General features: G+C 40.4%; 1 protein-coding gene and 1 pseudogene across 1 annotated transcript; one reads left to right on the forward strand and one right to left on the reverse strand.

The window, feature by feature from the left end:
- Positions 1-6,332: 6,332 nt before the first annotated feature.
- LOC120059925 lies at positions 6,333-9,099 on the reverse strand (annotated as a pseudogene).
- Positions 9,100-12,925: 3,826 nt separating this feature from the next.
- LOC120060042 (gap junction beta-4 protein-like) lies at positions 12,926-13,735 on the forward strand. The gene has a single exon (XM_039009104.1). The coding sequence runs from the start codon at positions 12,926-12,928 to the stop codon at positions 13,733-13,735; it is 810 nt and encodes a 269-aa protein (XP_038865032.1).
- Positions 13,736-19,930: the final 6,195 nt, after the last annotated feature.

A 19,930-nucleotide genomic window follows, 5' to 3' on the forward strand; every position in this document is an offset into this window, starting at 1 on the left:
TCCCGCGTGCTCTAATATGTAGGATAATCCAAGGACAGGACACGGACTGGGACAGACCAAGTCCGCCCTCCCCAAAAAATGAACAAAGACTATTGCTCTGATCTTGGTTATCCGTGAGATAGTAGCCAATTAAAAATGTTGACCCAAACTCTCTAACGTAGACTTAATATCAAGGAAAAAAATTGACATGTCAAACCACAACAACGTTAGTTTGACTTTCAAGCCCAGACTGGTCTCATAGACTAGACGTAACATAGTAAATGTAAATCCGAGACACTGACATTAGTATATGTTACGCTTAGTGTGGTTACATAACATGGAAGGTTACTTAACGCAAAAACGAAAGGATGGTGGTTCGGTAGGAGTATAACATGAACATCTAGCAACCCAAAGGTTGATTGTTCGAATGTCATCACGGACAACTTTAGCATTTTAGCTAATTAGCAACTTTGCAACTATTTAATAATTTCTTGCTACTTTGCAACTACTAGTCCTCGTTGATGTGACAAAGAAAATCTATATAGAACAGAACTAACTGTTTTAAATGCACAAGATAATGCAACCCACTCTCCATTAGCAGGGGACAAACGTCAGTGACAGGCATGCTTCACACAGAGAGAGGAATGATAACATTGTACTATTTTGAGGTTGATGCAAAAAAATATATACTGATTAACCTCATAAAATAGGCTGCCAGAGTATTTGTCCTTTAGTTCAGTTGTTTTAACTCTAAACCAAGTTTATCTGCATGAGAGCAGTTTCAAAACAAGGATGGTGCAGATTTAAATGGAACTTCAGTGTCATCTTGTGTCCATACTGTGAAATTAGTTGCTTGCAAGGATGTGTCTAAATGAAGCAGCCTAAACAAATAGTTAGCCCTTTATCTATAGTTAGTTGCAGGGAAGGGGAAACAATTTATTGGATTCAATAAACCGTCATTGTTAAGTAACATAGTAGATGCAGTGAACAGTTGGGAGCTGTGAGTTGATGGTTCGGATTACGGGATGCCAAGGTCATATTTTCTGATATTCTGGTCCAGTTAAAGGGTTGTTCAGATTCACTTAGATCTGTGGACCATACTTTCGGTCAGAATATGAGCTTTTCAAAAGTTGTTTATATATTATAGAGATCAGTCCTTTTGGGAGCCCAGATACTTTAGTTATAAATCCCATCATTAGATGGTTTGGTAGTTGGGTTTCCCAAGGGACTCCATAGGCCAGCATAGCTGACCTAAGTTTTAAATATAGAAAAAAGGAGTTGCCTGGTAATGTGCATGTGTCTTTCAAATCTTGGAATGTTCTCACACCATTACTGTCCATGATATCGGCAAGGGTACGGATTCCACATTTGTACAATTGGGAGGATGCAAATGGCCGCCCTCCAGATCGCAAGGCATTATTGTGAAATAATGGAGTATGGGCATGCTATTATGATTTCCAATTACATCGTTTTTCAATTTTGCGCCAAAATAGAAATTGTGTGAGCAGTAATAGGACGAAAGCATAGTTATTATTGTTTAAGGGACATTCAGTGAAGACCACCTCTTCCAGGGCAATTGGAGACACCATATATCTCTGTTCTCAGCCAGGGGGCGGAAGAATCATGTCTAAACCAATTTAGGATGGGGCGAAATGCTAGAGCCTGAAAATACAATTTAAAGTTTGATACAAATAGTCCTCCTACATATTTCCCTCTTTGTAAGTTTTTTAATTGTATCAGAGATCGCTTACCTTGGCATATACATTTTTAAGCCGCAGCAGGCATTTTATCCCAATAGCCAAAAGGGAAAGACATGGGAAGCATTAAACTACATTGCCTATTTTGACAATAGATATTCTGCCGGTTAAAGCAACTGGGATATTAGTCCATCTACTGAGGTCGGATTGAATTGATGTGAGCTTTCTGTTAAAGTTTCTGCCAATGGTTTGATCTAAGGAAGGAAATACACTATACAGTGCCTTTGGAAAGTATTCAGACCCCTTGACCTTTTCCACATTTTGTTACGTTACAGCCTTATTCTAAAATGGATTAAATAAAACAAAATCCTCATCAATCTACACACCATACCCCAGAATGGCAAAGCAAAAACAGGTTTTTAGAAATGTTTGCTAATTTATACAAAATTCAAAACAGAAATATCTTATTTACATAATTATATGAGACTCAAAATTGAGCTCAGGTGCATCCTGTTTCCATTGATCATCCTTGAGATGTTTTTACAACTTGATTGGATTTGGAAAGGAACACACCTGTCTATTTAAGGTCCCACAGTTGATAATGCATGTTAGAGCAAAAGCCAAGCCATTAGGTCAAAGGAATTGTCCGTAGAGCTCTGAGACAGGATTGTGTCGAGGCACAGATCTGGGAAGGGTACCAAAACATTTTTGCAGCATTGAAGGTCCCCAAGAACACAGTGGCCTCCATCATTCTAAAATGGAAGAAGTTTGGAACCACCAATACTCTTCCTAGAGCTGGCCGCCCGGCCAAACCGAGCAATCGGAGGAGAAGGGCCTTGGTCTGGGAGGTGACCAAGAACGCGATGGTCACTCTGACAGAGTTCCTCTGTGGGGATGGGAGAACCTTCCAGAAGGTCAACCATCTCTGCAGCACTCCACCAATCAGGCCTTTATGGTACAGTGGCCAGACGGAAGACACTCCTCAGTAAAAGGCACATGGCACCAAACGGCACCTAAAGACTCTCTTTACCATTCCTTTAATTAACTTATGGGATACAATTTTCTTAAAATGGAGTTATCAATGGTTGTAATTCACATTTTCTTTGTTATTTTAATTTAACCGGCAGTGTTGTTTTTTACGCATGTGAGTTGTGTCAAAAGGGAAGAAGTGTATTGTTGTTGTTTTGTTTTTGTCTTTCTTCAATACAAATCTCACCAGATTCGGTCTGCTGGATGGTCTGGATTTCTCCCTAAGGATTAGCCCTCCATCTCCCTGACCCTGTAACCCTGCGGTGAGCATGCCAAGATTATAGGGGAGTACAAGCAAATTTGAAGGAAAAAATGGTTTCAACTGTGTTGTTATTCTCTTTGACATTTGTCTTAGAAATCTGTATTAAGAATGTTGTTTATCATACAGTGAATAATTTGTCTGGATTTGTTGAATCAGAAATGCACAAAACTAAACTGTTGTTCTGGTCTGTCCTCTCTCGAGGTTATGGCGAAGGTGACCACAGATGGTATCTAGAAGTAAGGGGGAAAGGATCATTCGACCGAGAACAGCGTGAGCCTCACCCCCTCTAACCGGCTGAAGTAATGGCGACAATGGTGTTCACTATGGTCCTTCACCTGAGTCCGAGACAGCAACCTGTACACAGCATCCAGTCGAAGCTATCTACTGCCTTTTCTCTCATGCCTTTTCTCTCAGGAGTGCGACATGAGTCCACGTGGAGTGAGTATAGAGAGATCCCATCCAAACTTCTCTCATGCTGCTGGTGTACTAGTAAGAAAATGGACAAAGACATAATGGACCGTAAATGACAGGTGAGCAATTCGTCTGCTTGGGGAAATCTGATTATTACCCAGATATTGAAATCGGGATATTATCAAGGGCCTTCCACTTTGAACATGTGCCATTGGGAGGAAAAACTGTAAAGCTATCTGAATAAGAAAATGAACTTCTTACTGATCATTGGGACACTAGCGTCCCACCTCGACAACATCCGGTGAAATTGCAGAGCGCGAAATTCAAATGACAAAAATCGTAATATTAAACATTCATGAAAATACAAGTGTCATACATCATTTAAAAGCTTAACTTCTTGTTAATCCAGCCGCGTTGTCAGATTTCAAAAACGCTTTACGGCGAAAGCACACCATGCGATTATCTGAGGACAGCGCCCCGCGCACAAAAGCATATACACTTCCAACCAAGCAGAGGCTCACGAAAGTCAGAAATAGCGATAAAATAAATCACTTACCTCTGAAGAGCTTCATCTGGTTGCAATCACATGGGTCCCAGCTACATAACAAATGGTCATTTTGTTCGATAAAGTCCTTCTTTATATCCCAAAAAAGTCAGTTTCATTGGTGCGCTTGATTCAGTAATCCACCGGTTTCCCTCGTTCAAAATGCATACATATGAATCCCGTAAGTTATCAATAAACTTCTTCCAAACATATCAAACAACATTCCTAATCAATCCCCAGGTACCCTAATATGTAAATAAACAATCAAATTTAAGACGGAGAATACCGGGGACCATTAGCGGAGATAAATAACAAAGTACGTGCCCTCACCGGAATGCGCAACAAACACTACAGCCAAAATGGGAGCCACTTACTAAAACTACAAATTCTAGCTCATTTTTCAAAAAACAAGCCTGAAACTCTTTCTAAAGACTGTTGACATCTAGTGGAAGCCCTAGGAACTGCAATCTGGGAGGTATTCCTTTTATATTCCCATTCCCAGCCATTGTAATGAGTGGTGAGCTGAAAAAAATAAACTATAATCTAATGCTTACCTTAAAATGTAACGATTATTATCACAGAATTGATAAGAGGGAATGTGAAGGAACATTTTATGTTTGTGCTTTTCTAATAACCAATTTTAATGGGTTCATGCAAGTGACTGATTGATCGTGCCAGGGAGGGATCCTCATGATCAGTATCTTCAATTTGGCAGTACACCCAGAACATTGTTTTGAGAATGGAAAGGGATATCTCAGTTTCAAGGTCTTAGCTTGGAGAGAAGAGGCTTCATGAGGTATTGGTCTGTCTCATGCATTAACCAAATGTTAGTGATGAATTCATTATGAATAAGCTAAATCATGCAAATGTAACTTGTCTGTGTAAACAGTATATAAGAGAACTAACAGGACTGCCCCGGTGGAGCTCACTTCAGACCAGTACTTTATGCATCTAAGTTTGACTGTGACCGCTGGTGGTAATTTCCACAACAATCTCTACAAGGTAAAGAAACTTAAGCAGGAATACAATCTTTTACTTTTGAAGAGAACCAAAAACTACAGGTTAAACTCAAATAAAGTTTACTACTTAATGGCAAATAAACCTGTTAAATATCTCACAGCACTCACAAAACAAATACATGCTACTGCCAGTTATAATTTAAAAAGAATAAGATACAAAAGAGGTCATGAGAAACAACAAAGCAAGTGACAATTTTAAAAGCTTCCATGAAATGATATATACAGTGCCATCAGAAATTATTCAGACCCCTTAACTTTTTCCACATTGTTACATTACATCCTTTTCTAAAAATTGATTACTTAAAAAAAAAAATATTCTCAGCAATCTACAAGCAATATCCCATAATGACAGAGCTCCAGAGTTCCTCTGTGGAGATGGTTGTCCTTCTGGAAGGTTCTCTCATCTCTGCAGTGCTCCACCAATCAGGCATTTATGGTAGAGTGGCCAGACGGAAGCCACTCCTCAGTAAAAGGTAAATGACAGCCCACTTGGAGTTTGCCAAAAGGCACCTAGACTCTCAGACCATGAGAAACAAGATCCCTTTGTTATGGCATTCCAAAATATGTTCAGGATTAAAAAATGTACGTAACAAGTCAAATAAGTTGCATGGACTCACTGTGTACAATAAAAATTACTATTTTCATTATGCCCTTTTTCACCAGATTTGACCTTTAACCCTTGAAAATTTCCTTAAAAATCCAAATGTAACATGTCATCAGGCCTACCTTTGTGTATCATCCCATCATTGTTTGATCTAGCATGGATGACAGCCTTCAACAAGCAAAAACAAAAGCAAGCACTTTTTCCAGGTTGCCTGCTCTACTACAATGTAATGAAACAGGCAGGGAGTGCGCTCAAGTCCTCAACCTTCTAGCCCGTAGCCCTGCGCGCCATCGACTATGCCACAAAAGCATGCTCATATGGCAGTCAATAACCAAGCTCATAAACCAAGGATCGTTACAGTATTTACTCTGAAATGACATGGTAAAATCGTGATAATAACTATAGGCCTAAATTACATTTCCCGACTAGGCACCATTTGGTACCAGGCAGTTACCCAAATATGTTGAGATAATTGACTTTTTGAAATATTTACCAGAAAATAGAATACACAATTTCATAGAACGTATGTGGGAAATACAGTATTTGTGCTCATGCCTTCATGATAATGTTTTGAATAACAATAAAGGCTGTTAGACTTATTAAATACACTTATTTTAGCCTTTGCAAAACTTACACATTAGCCTTTGCAAAACTACCACCAACAACTAGTAACAATTTAAAAATGTTTCTTTAATGATTCACAACTACAGTAGTTGAGGAAAATATCAGAATGTTTACTTTAATCAAATTCAATTTGACTATTTAGACTGTTTTCTTGAGTATTTTTTGTTGCTTTGACTATAACCAATAACTGTTCTTATAGCAATCAGTTTCCTTTTTGAGTAAATCTTGACAATACCGCTCATCTTCTAACTGGATGCAGCAATTTTGCCCATTAGCATCTATAAGCGGAGACACATCTTGGGTTTGTAGTTTGAGGTACATTAGTTGTTTTGAGTTGAAGGCCCCACGTCTCTTTCTGAGAGAAGAAAAAAGGATGGCATTTTGATGGCAATCATTATGTATTTGAATGATTTGGCTTTCTGATGGCACTTTGAATGTCATATTGAAAGACTATTCTGGAATCAGCTCATCATAACTTATACCATCTTCATTTTTAAATCACACTAGCAAGAAGATTTGATCTAAAGTAGTGATGACAATGGTTGAAATTTCACAATATGATCAATGGAGAGAACTTACTGATTATAAAGTGAACAGCATCTTCATATTCCATCCCACACTCAATCAATGCCAACACTACCAGGACTGGGGCTCTGGAGAGAAATGATATCAATTATATCAAGTGTAATGTAGAGATGAGAAAGTTGATGTGTAATATATAACACAACAAATTTGAGAATTAAATTATCATTATTCATAAACTATTCCGTACACACTGCTTTTGCTATGAGTCCCAATGTGTTGGTGGCTAGCAGACATTCTAAGGAAGAAGATACAATAGGCAAATAGATTGAACTTTTATGCAGACAACTCACCGACCCAACCCCGCCACACAATGCACTGCAATGCAACAACCGGGTTCGTCTCGGAATTTACACTTGAGGAGGTTGAACCAGTCATCAACGACATGTTCAAGTGGGGGAAGAACCATCGTCAAAGGGCCAATCCTGTTTGAGGAAAACATATGGTTGGTTTTAGGCTCCATTAATGGATACATTTATTAGGTAGCGTAATTGATAGACCTAACGCTTTCATGCAAACTCCATTATTAGGAAAAAGATAGACCTAGATGTCATGTAGATACAGTGGACAATTGGAACCAGAATGCCTGAAGGTCTCTGATGGGTTAACATCATGGCAGAAGAGAACAAAAGTTGTCTTACCACAACAGTGATGCCTTCCTGCTCCACAGGGGTTTGGTCGTAAGTGGCATTACATACTCTAACTAGTGTCTGCACACCAAAAGCATTGAGGTCCTGATTATAAATGAAATGAAGTGTTTTAGGTTAGTAATCAAGACATTGTCTGTTTTTCAGTACATTCCAATCTGGCTTGACAAAAGAAAACACTATAAACTCAAATAACACAATGCTTCATGTGAATACAAAGCATATGGGGATATGTATTATAGGAGTTAATACTGTACCTCTATAAATTTCACCAGCTGGGAGTTGGTGGGGTTGTGGGTGATCAGAAACTTCATACACTCATAGGTGAACTCAACAGGGGCGGGGCGATTCATCTTGACAGACAGTTGGAGAAGGCAGTCTTCCAGGAGAGGGTGAACAGTCCAGCAGTAGAGAAAAATACTCCAAAATCTGTGATAGATTGGGTATAAAAGGTGGTTATTGGAAGATATAGGCTATGGAGAACGGGGTGGAAGTAAATAAAAAGTGGAATATGAAAAGGAAACAAAACATTCAGAAATGGTTTATTGGTTGCTAAACGGCTGGATTAACTCAATCGAAGCCATATACTTGGAGAAATATCAGCCTCTCTCTCTCTCCAGGAGTACTGGTCGACTTCAGGTGGGGTATTTATTCATATGTTTGGCTAAAGGCAGCTTACTTGTCCACAATGACCAGGTGCTGGTGCTGTGCCTGGCAGAAGTCTCCACAGTTCCTCACCCTCACAAACGCCATAAATGTGCAGCCTAGAAAACACATTGATCACAGGAAGATAACAGTCACAGGGAGACATGGCTTTAGCAGCAACACAGCCCAAGTAAAACATATAGACTAGCTGTAGAACTAAATCAGATAGAATACAGCACAAGTAAAACATATAGACTAGCTGTAGAACTAAATAAGATAGAATACAGCACAAGTAAAACATATAGACTAGCTGTAGAACTAAATCAGATAGAATACAGCACAAGTAAAACATATAGACTAGCTGTAGAACTAAATCAGATAGAATACAGCACAAGTAAAACATATAGACTAGCTGTAGAACTAAATAAGATAGAATACAGCACAAGTAAAACATATAGACTAGCTGTAGAACTAAATCAGATAGAATACAGCACAAGTAAAACATATAGACTAGCTGTAGAACTAAATCAGATAGAATACAGCACAAGCAATTCAGGCTATATAAGTCCAACAGAGGTCGTGTGTGTCACGTTGTATTACATGTGTCATGTAACATTGATTTGCAACAATAAAATAGGCCTACATGGTAAAAAAAAACAATGAGAAAATCTATGAGTGAAACAAACCAACCGTTGTGTGCTGAGTAACGTTGAGTTCATCCAGTGTGCACAAGGTGGTGTGACAACTCTGCACACCATTGATTCTTCTCTCTACAATGGCTCAGCCTAGGGCTCCTGCTGCTCACAAAGGGCTCCTGACCTGGCTAAAACATAGCTTAAAAAATACCAGTTAAGGAAAAATGCTGTGTAACGTTAGCCTAGTAAGAATATAATACATTTTACATTCCATGAATGTTTCATTCAGCTCATAGAAGAGGTACAATACAATTTATTTACACTGAAGAAGAAGAAAAAACACAACATGCAATGAAATCAGTCAATTGATATAAATTAATTTGGCCCTAATCTACGAATTTCACATGACTGGGAATACAGATATGCATCTGTTGGTCACAGACACCTTTAAAAAAAGGTAGGGGCGTGGATCAGAAAACCAGTCAGTATCTGGTGTGACCACCATTTGCCTCATGCAGCACAACACATCTCCTTCGCATAGAGTTGATCAGGCTGTTGACTATGGCCTGTGGAATGTTGTCCCACTCCTCTTCAATGGCTGTGCGAAGTTCCTGGATATTGACGGGAACTGGAACATGCTGTCGTACACGTCGATCCAGAGCATCCCAAACATGCTCAATGTCTGACATGTTTTCACAATTTATGCAGAAATTCTTCGATTGTGCAAACCCAGTTTCATCAGCTGTCCGGGTGGCTGGTTTCAGACGATCCTGCAGGTGAAGAAGCCGGATGCCGTGGTTACACGTGGTCTGCGGTTGTTAGGCCGGTTGGACGTACTACCAAATTCTCTAAAATGTCATTGGAGGCGGCTTATGGACATTCAATTCTCTGGCAACAGCTCTGGTGGACATTCCTGCAGTCAACATGACAATTGCACACTCCGTCAAAACTTGAGACATCTGTGGCATTGTGTGACAAAACTGCACATTTTAGAGTGGCCCTTTATTGTCCGCAGCACAAGGCACACCTGTGTAATGATCATGTGGTTTAATCAGTTTCTTGATATGCCACACCTGTCAGGTGTATTGTTTATCTGGGCAAAAGATAAATGCTCACTAACAGGGATGAAAATGAATGTGTGCACAAAACATGAGAGAAAAGCTTTCTGTGCATATGGAACATTTCTTGTACCTTTTTTTTTTTTTTACAGTTCACAAAACCAACACTTTACATGTTGCGTTTATATTTTAGTTCAGTGTACAAACATTACAGCTCTTTATCACTATCAGTCTGTCTCTGAGTGGGTATTGTTTGTGGAACGTTCCAACAGGAATCTGCTCCAAAAACATCGCCAAGTGCAACGTTGCCAAACGCATACAAGTAGCACGATCAATTCACCTAGCTAACTAGCTGCAGAAAAGGCATCAACTCACCACGTAGCTTATTCTTAATGTCTGTCCATAGGCTACCAGAGTGAGGACAGACATTTTCGGAATAAACGTGGTGAGTGAAACAATTTGAAATAGCACACTTCCTACCCGGTATCTTATTCGGCCGCTATACAACTTTGTAACGTTATGCGTTGTTTGTTGGCAACCTTGTTATTTTCGAAGTTTTTGGAACAGATTCCTGTTGGAACGATCCACATATTATACCTACTCTTTGTCTCTCCATCAAGTCTCCCCGTCTGTACTAGCATAAATAGTACAATACAGTTTATGCAATAATATTGATATACGTAACTAACTATTGCAGAAGCACTTGCATTTAACCACCATAATTATCTAGCTATAAGCTAATATTTGGGAGTCAAGCTAACACGTTAGAAACGCAGCAAATCTAGCTAGTAAATATATGTGTAGTTAACTAGCTAGTTATTTACAAAAAGCTGTTGAATAAAGTATAGCAATGACAATTCGGTGAAAGACAGGTTGACAAAAGCAACGTATCCGTTTGTTGACAGCGGTGCTAAACAGTTTTAGCTTCTAGCGGCTTGGTGTATACCACGTGACTAACGTGACGTCAATGTTTGCGCTGGAAAAACAATACATTGAGCATTTTCATTCATATTCTCAACACTAGAGGGAGTCATTGACCCACAGTTTAGTAACATTGATTTTGGGGGAAAATACATCGTTTTTTAAATTATTTCATGTTATTTCAATGATAGACATTGGTGATGAAACATGATATTGAATGTTTGCCCAATTCTAACGGCAGACACCCATTTAAAAAAAAACATTTTACCTTGACAAGAAACCTAGTAGACGCATGAATTGCCATAGAGGTTATTCAGTCCTCATTCAGTGTTATATGTTAGGCCTACATAAAGTAATTGCAGTTTCATTAACATGGATACCACAGGTGTGAAATGCTACTATTACTCTTACTTCTTACAGTAAGCCTACAGCACACAGCCATACTCTCTCGTTGAGGTTGGGTGGGCTTGTAACAACATGTCTGGTCTTGTGTGGTTTCCTCATGAATAGATAAACACACACCCACACCCTCTGATCAACAGGTAGAAAAACGACACCACTGGCAATAGCATACACTCCTCATCACTCACTCATCACACACCTGGGGCAGGTAGGCTAGGCTGTTTGCGCTCTGTAGTTTTCCAGGTGACAACAGGCTAAGCCTTTGATCAGGTTTGACGGGATTTCTGAAGTGGAACAGGAAGCTACTTGATAGAAGCTTCCTGCTGTGTTTGTTCTGCAGTAATATTTCCATATTCATATTCCAGGTAAGGTCATTTTGAGTCTACTTTAAGAAACACATGCCTTAACTATATTATCTTAGGGAAATGGGGGTAAATAAGCTTTAAAATTCAGAACTGGAGGTAGGCCTACCACAGTATACGCTCTGTACAATATAACCACTCCTGTTTCCATACCTGTCTCCCAAGTATGTTTATAATCTCTACACATTAGGTGTTCTATACACAAGGTGCTTAACATGTCTTTAATAATAATAATACATTTTATTTGACAGACGCCTTTCAGGACACTCAAGGATACCATCCTTTAGCAGTACATAAAATCAAATGCATCAATCAATAGGTGTAATTTAAAGTAATACGGTTTAACACTCGTTAACACTTACTGTCACAAAAGTATTGTTTTAGAACCTGTTTAAAACGGATGAGGGACAGAATGTCGGACTAATACATGTCTTACAAGAGTAAAGATGCTACAATAACTATGGTCGGAGCAGTAACTTCAACACCTTGTAATAAAATTTGCCATTTGTTCTATTGTTACTCCTATCAAATGTGTACATCTCCATTGGCTTTTTTCAATGAGATGAACTGCTTTGTCATACTTTTATTTTAAAACATCTTTACACCGTCTGTTTGTTCAGTGAATGTTGCTTGTTTAGACTAATGTTGATTAGAGCCCGGTGATGTGTTGTGAATGTAGAGAGAACATACTTTTGCTTTCTACAAAACATAGAAATACCTCTGTACACATTTAAATTACAATTTACTGGCAAGTACTGTTGTTGCAAAGACTTCAGTAAAAATAAATCATTCAATCAAATATAATCATGATCTGGAATACTGAATAGTTGTCAAATGCTCTCTAACAGTTAATAGTTTGAGTGGATGTTGGAGGCATACAATACAGTGGAATAGTTTTACATCATTACTGACATTATGGAAAAGTAGGCGTTCCATTTTACATTTCTCTAAGGCCTTTAGTTTCAAAATTGATTGCTGTGCTTCGGAGCTCTAAAAGCATTTAGAGCTGATAAATCCTATCAGAAGGTAGATTAGTTTAATCTCCATGGACTAATTATATATGATGTAACACAAAAACTGATACACATACCATATCCCATTTAGATCTAGTTTTATTTAGGCTTCCAATTCATGATGGATGAAATGATGTGTCAAGAATACAATTCTCTCATTTCTTTTCATCAAGAGTTTTTGAATAAATATACTTCCTGTATTGCAAATGGGGTGTGGTTTCTTCATTTAGTAACCTTGTTTCCTGGACTGCTTTGTGGAAGACTCACAAAGTAGCAAGCGAGAGCTAATGCCATCACCAATGCCATCATAGTCTATTTTACAGCACTGAAAAGGATGGACGATTGGCTGTGTCAGTGTCTTTGTGGCCAGGTTAAGTCTATTTATTGAATTGATGACAGACGGATTGTAACCCTGTGTGTGACCATTTTGCCTTGTGACTGACTTCTAACTCTCTCTGTGTTCATGGTGCCTGTGTTGACAGTCCGCAGGGATGAACTGGTCAGCACTAGAGAGCCTCCTTAGCGGGGTCAACAAGTACTCCACAGTGTTCGGCCGTGTGTGGCTGTCCATGGTATTTGTGTTTCGTGTCATGGTGTTCGTGGTGGCCGCCCAGCCCGTGTGGGGAGACGAGAACAAGGACTTTGTGTGCAACACCAGGCAGCCCGGCTGCACCAACGTCTGCTACGACAGCATCTTCCCCATCTCACACATCCGCCTGTGGGCCCTACAGCTCATTTTCGTCACCTGTCCCTCTCTCATGGTGGTGGCGCACGTCAAGTACCGCGAGGGGAAGGATTCAAAGTATACTGCCCAACACCAGGGCTCTCACCTGTACGCCAACCCAGGGAAGAAACGTGGAGGCCTGTGGTGGACCTACCTGGTCAGCCTGATCTTCAAGGCCGGGTTTGATGTAGCCTTCCTCTACATTCTCTACTATATCTACCACGGGTATGACATGCCACGTCTCTACAAGTGTGCCCTGGAGCCTTGCCCCAACACAGTGGACTGCTACATCTCCAGGCCCATGGAGAAGAAGATCTTCACCATCTTCATGGTGGTCTCCTCAGCCCTCTGCGTCTTCATGTGCATACTGGAGATGTTCTATCTGGTGGGTATGCGCTTACAGAAGGTGCTCAAAGTATGGCAGGCCAACGAGAGACTGCTCTTTGCTGAGCACAATAAGGTCACCAACATCGCTCTGCCGAGGTCATCGTACATCAGGGTAGATCCAACTATTGGGAGCCAGCAGAACATCAACAGACAGAAGAAGGCAGAGGAGGCTGCTGCCACAGGCCTGTAGCCCTGATTTGTATGATTTTGGTGCATATTGGGACTATGCAAGAATCATGAAGAACAGAAGTACCTTACAAAGGAATAAGAAGCTTTATAAATGGACTCCTACATGTACAGATAACTGTGGTGTGTGTCTGCTTGTGGTTCGTTGTGTTTTTTGTTTACTTTTGTTTGTTTACTTCTGTTGCCGTTTGTTTACATAGCTTACAATTGTTCATCTATTTTTTTATGTTTCAGCACTGTAGCACTAATTATGTAGTACTTATATGATATTATGTCCTATTCATATTTTTGTTTTAGCCATTTCATTGACTTGAAGAGTATTTCAAATCCCCAACCTAGTCAAGATAGAATTATATTACAGAACATCAACGTACATTTTAAATAGCTTTCCCAATATTTAACGTCCAGAGATTTAAGGGTTTATAGTAAAATGGCAAAAAATACAGACTTTTTGCACAGTAATGTTTTAGAAATGTTTAATATTCAAGAACCGTGTGAATTTTTGTCTTTTGTTTCAATTCTTTACAGATCACTTATAGATCTTGTATTTCGGCAAGTAAAAGTCTGTATACGTGAAATAAATTACTGTATTTTTAAAGATTGAAAATATATATATTCACTTCTAACTCTTCAACCAAACAGTATTTGCATTGCCACCACAAACAACTCATTATTACTTTTCCTACTGCATGCGTACATGATTCAAAGACAACCACCTTTATACAATTCACAAAGCTACCACCATTTTTACACGATTCAAAGGTTACAACAACAATCGTTAGAAATATACATTCAAAAGCTCTACTTTTTCTGAAACCGTCTTTTTACTCTCGCTCTCTCTCTCTTGCAGGTTCTGAAGCCACATTCCACACGGCTTCTGTCTCTCTCTCTCTCTCAGATAAAGCATCTTTTAAAATAGCACACACCATCCGCAGCACAGTGCCCGCCTGCCCAGAACATTAGCATTTACATAACGTTACATAAGCGACACCTCTTGAACTTTTACTTGTACTTCCCTCCTACCATTCTACCTATCCATTATCCTCAGACCCTCTCCCTCACTCTCGAGTTCTATTCTTCCCTTTGTCATCTAACCACAATAACACTTCCCTCTTGTGCTTTCTCGTTGCCATGACTTACACAGCTTATTGTCCCTCATTCATTTATCGGGGAATCTTTCTGTTATTCAAACATCAATTGACAGCAGCTGATAAGTAAGAGCGAGGATGTCAGATGTAGCATAATATCAGCGTTTTTTGCTTTTCATCTCAGTCAATCTGACCAGCAAGCAATGGCAGATATTCTGCTGCATGATTCACCCACTCAGCTACACCCACGCATGCAGCGTCCTAGCTGGCTACATTTCACACATACATACAGTACAATCAAGAACACAGACAGCATGCACTCCCACACACTCCCCTGTCAAACAATGCAGGACCACATTTTTTTTTTATACCAAAATCTACAGAAAAGATAAATATGTTTAGTCTGAAACATGTTCATATCTGTATTCTCCAATGAGAATAACGATGATGATACATAGATGTAGTGAGTGTCAGTTTGTTTGTGCTAAAATGCAAACTCCCTGTCAATCACTGTCATGCCAAACATGTTTGGCTTGACAATGACAGCAAATCAAATTGTATTGGTCGCGTACACATATTTTACAGATGTAATCGCAGGTGCAGTGAAATACTTATGTTTGTAGCTCCAACAGTGTAGTATACACTATACAGTTGAAGTCGGAAGTTTACATACACGTAGGTTGGAGTCATTAAAACTCGTTTTTCAACCACTCCACAAATTTCTTGTTAACGAACTATAGTTTTGGCAAGTAGGTTAGGACATCTAATTTGTGCATGACACAAGTCATTTTTACAACAATTGTTAGACAGATTATTTCACTTATAACTCACTGTATTACAATTCCAGTGGGTCAGAAGTTTACATACACTAAGTTGACTGTGCCTTTAAACAGCTTGGAAAATTCCCGAAAATGATTTCATGGCTTTAGAAGCTTCTGATAGGCCAATTGACATCATTTGAGTCAATTGTAGGTGTACCTGTGGATGTATTTCAAGGCCTACCTTCAAACTCACTGCCTCTTTGCTTGACATCATGGGAAAATCAAAATAAATCAGCCAAGACCTCAGAAAGCAATTGTAGACCTCCACAAGTCTGGTTCATCCTTGGGAGCAATTTCCAAATGCCTGAAGGTACCACGTTCATCTGTACAAACAATAGTATGCAAGTATAAACACCATGGGACCACGCAGCCGTCATACCGCTCAGGAAGGAGACGTGTTCTGTCTCCTAGAGATGAACGTACTTTGGTGCGAAAAGTGCAAATCGATCCCAGAACAGCAAAGGACCTTGTGAAGATGCTGGAGGAAACAGGTACAAAAGTATCTATATCCACAGTAAAACGAGTCCTATGTCGACATAACCTGAAAGGCCGCTCAGCAAGGAAGAAGCCACTGCTCCAAAACCGCCATAAAAAGGCCAGACTACGGTTTGCAACTGCACATGGGGACAAAGTTTGTACTTTTTGGAGAAATGTCCTCTGGTCTGCTGAAACAAAAATAGAACTGTTTGGCCATAATGACCATTGTTATGTTTGGAGAAAGCCAAAGAACACCATCCCAACCATGAAACACGGGGGTGGCAGCATCATGTTGTTGGGGTGCTTTGCTGCAGGAGGGACTGGTGCACTTCACAAAATAGATGGCATCATGAGGTAGGAAAATGATGTGGATATATTGAAGCAACATCTCAAGACATCAGTCAGGAAGTTAAAGCTTGGTCGCAAATGGGTCTTCCAAATGGACAATGACTCCAAGCCTACTTCCAAAGTTGTGGCAAAATGTCTTAAGGACAACAAAGTCAAGGTATTGGAAAGGCCATCACAAAGCCCTGACCTCAATCCTATAGAAAATTTGTGGGCAGAACTGAAAAAGCGTGTGCGAGCGAGGAGGCCTACAAACCTGACTCAGTTACACCAGCTCTGTCAGGAGGAATGGGCCAAAATTCACACAACTCATTGTGGGAAGCTTGTGGAAGGCTACCCGAGACGTTTGACCCAAGTTAAACAATTTAAAGGCAATGCTACCAAAATACTAATTGAGTGTATGTAAACTTCTGACCCACTGGGAATGTGATGAAAGAAATAAAAGCTGAATTAAATCATTCTCTCTACTATTATTCTGACATTTCACATTCTTAAAATAAAGTGGTGATCCTAACTGACCTAAGACAGGACATTTTTACTTGGATTAAATGTCAGGAATTGTGAAAAACTGAGTTTAAATGTATTTTGCTAAGGTGTATGTAAACTTCCGACTTCAACTGTATATACAAAAGTATGTGGACACCCCTTCAAATTAGAGGATTCTGCTATTTCAGCCACACCTGTTGCTGACAGTTGCATACAATTGAGCACACAGCCATGCAATCCCCATAGACAAACATTGGCATTAAAATGGCCTTACTGAAGAGCTCAGTGACTTTCAACAATACACAGTCATAGGATGTCACCTATCCAACAAGTCCGTTTGTCAAATTTCTGCCCTACTAGAGCTGCCCCGGTCAACTGTAAGTGCTGTTATTGTGAAGTGGAAACGACTGTTTTTCTTGGTTCGGGCTTGGCCCTTTAGTTCCAGTGAAGGGAAATCTTAACACTACAGCATACATACATTCTAGATGATTCTCTGCTTCCAACTATGTGGCAACATTTTGTGGAAGGCCCTTTCTTGTTTCAGCATCACAATGCCCCCGTGCACAAAGCGAGGTTCATACAGAAATGGCTTATCGAGATCGGCGTGGAAGAACTTGACTGGCCTGCACAGAGCCCTGACCTCAACCCCATCGAACACCTTTGGGATGAATTGGAACGCCGACTGCGAGCCAGGGCTAATCGCCCAACATCAGTGCCCGACCTCACTTATGCTCTTGTGGCTGAATGGAAGCAAGTCCCCACAGCAATGTTCCAACATCTAGTGGAAAGCCTTCCCAGAAGAGTGGAGGGGCGACCAACTCCATATTAATGCCCATGAATTTGGAATGAGATGTTCAACGAGCATACTTTTGGCCATCTAGTAGTGTACCTAACAATACAAAACAATACACACAAATCCCCCAAAAAATTTAAAGAAAGAAACTTTGAAATATCAGAACGAGCAATGTCAAAGTTCAGAATATAAATATACTGTATATGTATATAATCGTGTGTATAGACAGTATGGCTAGTATATGAATAGGAAAAGTGTGTACAGCATAAGTTATATAGGATGAGCCTTGACTTGAATACAGCATACAGACCGCTTGACTTTTTCCACATTTTGTTACACTACAGCCTTATTCTAAGATGGATAACATGTATTTTTTTCCTCAGCAATCTACACACAATACCCCACAATGACAAAGCAAAAACAGAACAGAAATACCTTATTTACATAAGTATTCAGACTTTGTTATGAGACTCATAATTGAGCTCAGGTGCATCCTGTTTCCGTTGATCATCCTTGAGATGTTTCTACAACTTGATCGCAGTCCACCTGTGGTAAATTCAATTGATTGGACATTTGGAAAGACACACACCTGTCTATATAAGGTCCCACAGTTGACAGTGCTTATCAGAGCAAAAACAAAGCCATGAGGTCGAAGGAATTGTCCGTAGAGCTCCGAGACAGGATTGTGTCAAGGCACAGATCTGGGGAAGGGTACCAAAAAATGTCTGCAGCAATGAAGGTCCCTAATAACACAGTGGCCTCCATCAATCTTAAATGAAAGAAGTTTGGAACCACCAAGACTCTTCCTTGAGCTGGCCGTCCAGCCAAATTGAGCAATCAGGGGAGAAGGTCCTTGGTCAGGGAGGTGACCAAAAACCCGATGGTCACTCTGACAGAGCTCTAGAGTTCCTCTGTGGAGATGAGAGAACCTTCCAGAAGGACAACCATCTCTGCAGCACTCCACCAATCAGGCCTTTAAAGTAGCGTGGCCAGACGAAAGCTACTCCTCAGTGAAAGGCACATGACAGCACGCTTGGTGTTTGCCAAAGACACTTAAAGATTCTCAGACCATGAGAAACAAGATTATCTGGTCTAATGAAACCAAGATTGAACTCTTTGGCCTGAATGCCAAGCGTCACGTCTGGAGGAAACCTGGTACCATCCCTACAGTGAAGTATGGTAGTGGCAGCATCATGCCGAGGGAATCTTTTTCAGCGGCAGGGACTGGGAGACTAGTCAGGATCGAGGAAAAGATGAATGGAGCAAATACAGAGAGATCCTTAATAAAAACCTGCTCCAGAGTGCTCAGGACCTCAGACTGGGGCAAAGGTTCACCTTCCAACAAGACAACGCTAAGCACACAGCCAAGACAACACAGGAGTGGCTTCGGGACAAGTCTCTGAATGTCCTTGAGTGGCCCAGCCAGAGCCCGGACTTGAACCCGATCTAACATCTCTGGAGAGACCTGAAAATAGCTGTGCAGCAACTCTCCCCATCCAACCTGACAGAGCTTGAGAGGATCTGCAGAGAAGAATGTGAGAAACTTCCCAATACAGGTGTGCCAAATTTGTAGCGTCATACCCAAGAAGACTCGAGGCTGTAACCGCTGCCAAAGGTGCTCCAACAAATTAAGTAAAGGGTCTGAATACTTTCTTTTTATTTTTAATACATTTGCAAAAAAACATGTTTTTGCTTTGTCAACAATTTCATCTATTTTAGAATAAGGCTGTAACGTAACAACATGTGGAAAAAGTCAAGGGGTCTGAATACTTTCCGAATGCACTGTATACATATGAAGTGGGTAAAACAGAATGTAAACATATCAAAGTGTTCAATGACTAGGTACATAGGGCAGCAGGGTAGAGTACCGGGTGGTAGCCGACTAGTAACAGTGACTAAGTTCAGGGCAGGGTACAGTCTGATGGCCTGGCGATAGAAGCTGTTTATCGGTCTCTCTATCCAGGCTTTGATGCACCTGTACGGTTTCCGCCTTCTAGATGGTAGCGGGGTGAACAGGCCGTGGCTCGGGTGGCTGAGGTCCTTGATGATCTTCTAGATGGTAGCGGGGTGAACAGGACGTGGCTCGGGTGGCTGAGGTCCTTGATGATCTCCAAGATGGTAGCGGGTGAACAGACCATGGCTCGGGTGGCTGAGGTCCTTGATGATCGTCTTGACCTTCCTGTGACACC

This window comes from Salvelinus namaycush, chromosome 15 (genome assembly GCF_016432855.1).
Source record: "Salvelinus namaycush isolate Seneca chromosome 15, SaNama_1.0, whole genome shotgun sequence".
Taxonomy (NCBI): domain Eukaryota; kingdom Metazoa; phylum Chordata; class Actinopteri; order Salmoniformes; family Salmonidae; genus Salvelinus; species Salvelinus namaycush.

Bases quoted from the DNA above. Each gene is read 5' to 3' on its own strand.
- LOC120060042 (XM_039009104.1), top strand. From the start codon at position 12,926: ATGAACTGGTCAGCACTAGAGAGCCTCCTTAGCGGGGTCAACAAGTAC.